Source organism: Nicotiana tabacum, chromosome 15, assembly GCF_000715075.1.
Source record: "Nicotiana tabacum cultivar K326 chromosome 15, ASM71507v2, whole genome shotgun sequence".
NCBI lineage: Eukaryota > Viridiplantae > Streptophyta > Magnoliopsida > Solanales > Solanaceae > Nicotiana > Nicotiana tabacum.
The window spans coordinates 110,846,240-110,849,868 of record NC_134094.1 but is presented as its reverse complement, the minus strand read 5'-3'; the positions used below and the strand labels follow the sequence as shown (position 1 = coordinate 110,849,868).

The 3,629-nt window shown below is 41.8% G+C and overlaps 1 protein-coding gene across 1 annotated transcript; it reads left to right on the top strand.

Moving 5' to 3' along the window:
* Positions 1-2,621: 2,621 nt before the first annotated feature.
* Positions 2,622-3,059, top strand: LOC142169796 (uncharacterized). The gene has a single exon (XM_075231711.1). It carries the CDS (start codon positions 2,622-2,624, stop codon positions 3,057-3,059), a length of 438 nt encoding a protein of 145 aa, XP_075087812.1.
* Positions 3,060-3,629: the final 570 nt, after the last annotated feature.

Here is a 3,629-nt window from a genome sequence, read left to right as displayed (position 1 = left end):
CACAAGCTGAGTTTGGATCCCAACGTACCACCGGTACTACAGAAGAAGAACACTATTACCGAGGGCAGAAATAAATTCATCAAAGAAGAGGTAACCCACTTACTTAAAATCGGTTCGGTCAGAGAGGTAAGATATCCAGACTGGCTAACCAATGTAGTAGTAGTTCCTAAGAAGAACAATAAATTTCGTATGCGTGTATACTATAAAGATCTTAATAAGTCATGCCCGAAAGATTAGTTTCCATTTCCAAATATAGATCAAATGATTGATGCCACGACCGGGCATGAATTAATGAGTTTCCTTGATGCTTATTCTGGGTACAACCAAATTAAGATGAACACGAAAGATCAGGAAAAGACTTCATTTATAACAAATTTCGGTACATATTGTTACAATGTAATGCCTTTCGGGTTGAAAAACGCCGGAGCTACTTATCAACAACTCGTAAATAAGATGTTTCAAAAGCAAATAGGAAAACCATGGAGGTTTATATAGATGATATGCTCATTAAGTCTTTGAATGTAGGTGACCACCTTATGCACTTGCAAGAAACATTCGATATCCCGAGGAAGAATAACATGAAACTTAACACCGAAAAGTGCACGTTCGGGGTCAGCTCCGGTAAGTTCCTTGGGTTTCTGGTCTCACAAAGGGGAATTGAGGTAAAACTCGACAAAATCAAGGACATAGAAGATATCTCAGATCAATTATCAAACGTGAAGGAAGTCCAAAGACTCACAGGAAGGTTAGTAACTTTGAGAAGGTTCATTTCTCGGTCGTCGAAAAAGTGTCATCGCTTCTTTACATTGCTCAAAAAGAGGAACAATTTCGAATGGACGCCGGAATGCCAATAGGCTTTGAGTGACATAAAGAAGTACTTATCAAGCCCTCCATTGCTCTCGAAATCGAAAGAAGGCCAAACATTGCTAGTCTACCTCGCAGTTTCAAAAATTGCGGTAAGTGCGATTTTAGTCCGGGAGGACGAAGGTACACAGCTACCTATTTATTACGTTATCAAAATTTTAACGGGAGCATAAACTCGTTACCCACATTTGAAAAAACTGGCCTTAGCGTTCGAAGTCGCCGCTCGGACGCTGAGGCCCTATTTTCAATGCCACACAATAGTTGTGGTGATTACATTCCCTTTGTGGAACATCCTTCATAAACCCGAACTCTCAGGCAGATTGGCCAAGTGGGCCGTCAAAATGAGTGAATTTGACATAGAATATAAACCGAGGACTGCAATTAAGTCACAAGTCTTGGCTGACTTCGTGGCCGATTTTAATCCGGGACTGCTACCTCTCGCAACCAAGGAGGCAGTCATGGTGTCGGAATCGACATTAGGGGTTTGGACTTTATTTAAGGATGGAACTTCGAACGTAAAAGGGTTCGGGCTCGGAATAGATTTAATCAAGCCTTCGGGGGAAACCTTAAGGCAGGATATTAGGACAATCCCATTAACTAACAATGAAGCAGAGTATGATGCTTTGATTGCAGGGCTCGAATTGGCCCGGGGACTTGATTCCCAGGTTATCGATATCAAATGTGACTCACAGCTGGTGGTAAATCAGGTTTACGGGATCTTTGATACCAAAGAAGAATGTATGCATCAATACGTAATAAAGGTCCGGGCTCTTTTGGCATGATTCCGTGAATGGTCAATCACTCATATCCCGAGAGAGGATAATGCAGAAGCGGATGCATTAGCAAACTTAGATTCATCGACGGAAATAAAGGGATCGGAGTCCGTAACGGTGGTACAACTGATGAGCTCAGTATTTGATACGGATGATTACCATAAGATGAATTTGGCTAGTCTGGTCTAGGACTGGAGAAACAAAATAATCAACTACCTCAAGCACAGAAAGTTGCTCGACGACCACAAAGAGTCACGGGCGTTACGCACCAAAGCTGCACATTATAGCTTCAAGAAAGGCCAATTGTATAGAAAATATTTCCAAGGCCCGCTGGCCCGGTGTTTAGGAGCGTTAGAAGCTGACTATGTCATGAGAGAAATCCATGAAGGGATATGCGGCAATCACTCAGGTGCATAATCTTTGGTTCTGAAATTGGTATGGACATGATATTATTGGCCTCGCATAGAATAAGACGCCAAAGATTTCGTACAAAAATGCGATAAGTGACAATGCTACGCATCACTAGTACATCACCCGACAGAACCCTTACATTTGGTTCTGTCCCCGTGGTTGTTCATGAAATGGGGGATGGACCTCGTCGGACCGTTGACACTGACTCCCGGAAAGGTAAGGTTTCTATTAAATTTGATTGATTATTTTTCTAAATAGGTAAAAGCATGTTCTTATCAGAATATCAGAGAACGCGGTATGGTTGATTTCCTATGAGAAAATATAATTTGCAGGTTCAGAATACTAAAAGAGATAGCATGCGACAATGGGCCATATTTTATCGGTGAAAAATTTACAAAGTTCTTCTAAGACCTGAAAATAAAGAGAATCACATCCTCGTCTTATCATCCGAGCGCAAACAGTCAAGCGGAGTCAACAAACAAAGTGATCATTCAAAACCTCAAGAAAAGGTTGGAAGAAGCAAAAGGAAAATGGCCCGAAGAGTTTCCCGGAGTTCTATGGGCCTACCGAACAATGGCCAAATCAAGTACAGGAGAAACTACTTTTTCCCTCGCGTACGGTGCTGAAGCCCTAATCCCGGTTGAAGTGGGCGAACCCACTTTGAGATATTCTCAGACAAATGAAGAATCGAACAATGAAGCAATGCTAATTAACTTGGAACTGCTTGAGGGATGCAGGGACTTGGCGTATGTAAGAAAGGTAGCTCAAAAGAGGGAGCGATATTACAATCGAAGAGCCAATTTCCGTTTTTTCAAAGAAGGAGACTTGGTTCTTAGGAAAGTAACACAAAATACCCGGGAGCTCAACGCAGGAAAACTAGGTCCAACATGGGAAGGTCCTTACCGAATTTTAGCTGTCACTAGGAAAGGTTCATACGAGTTGGAGAACCAGAATGGGGACAAGTTGCCCAGCAACTGGAACGTGGCACATCTCAAAAGATATTATTTATGATGAACAATACTCAAATAGAAAGTATGTGATGCACTCCTTTTCCCTTCGTTCAGTTTTTGTCCCAATTAGGTTTTTCTTACAAGGTTTTTAACGAGGTAGCGACATAAGGCATACTACGAAGACAACAGCAATAAGACCTTTGATAACAAGGCAAATGAATAAGCTTCCACTCGGGGATGATTAGGTAAACTTTGGTTCGATAGCAAATTCCCACATGGAATTTAAGTTTGCTACCGAACAAAGGTTACCCGACCGTTCACGGTCATAAACAACCAGAGGATTGTTAGGTATTCTTTCGCTCGATAGCATGAATTCCTAAGGGAATATAAGATATGTTACCGAGGGAAGGATTACCTAACAATTCATTGGTGGGACCCTCGAAGATACAAGACTTCCAGTGTTCGAATTTGTATTCTTTGCAATCAAACACTTGGAGGGAATGATATGAGGATATGACAACAATGACTGCCACGTCAACCGGGAATGAAAATAGGGAAACAAAATGCATCATCGGGACCGGGGACTGCGAAACCAGCCCCGTAGAAATAAGTTGTACAAATATAGCCACAA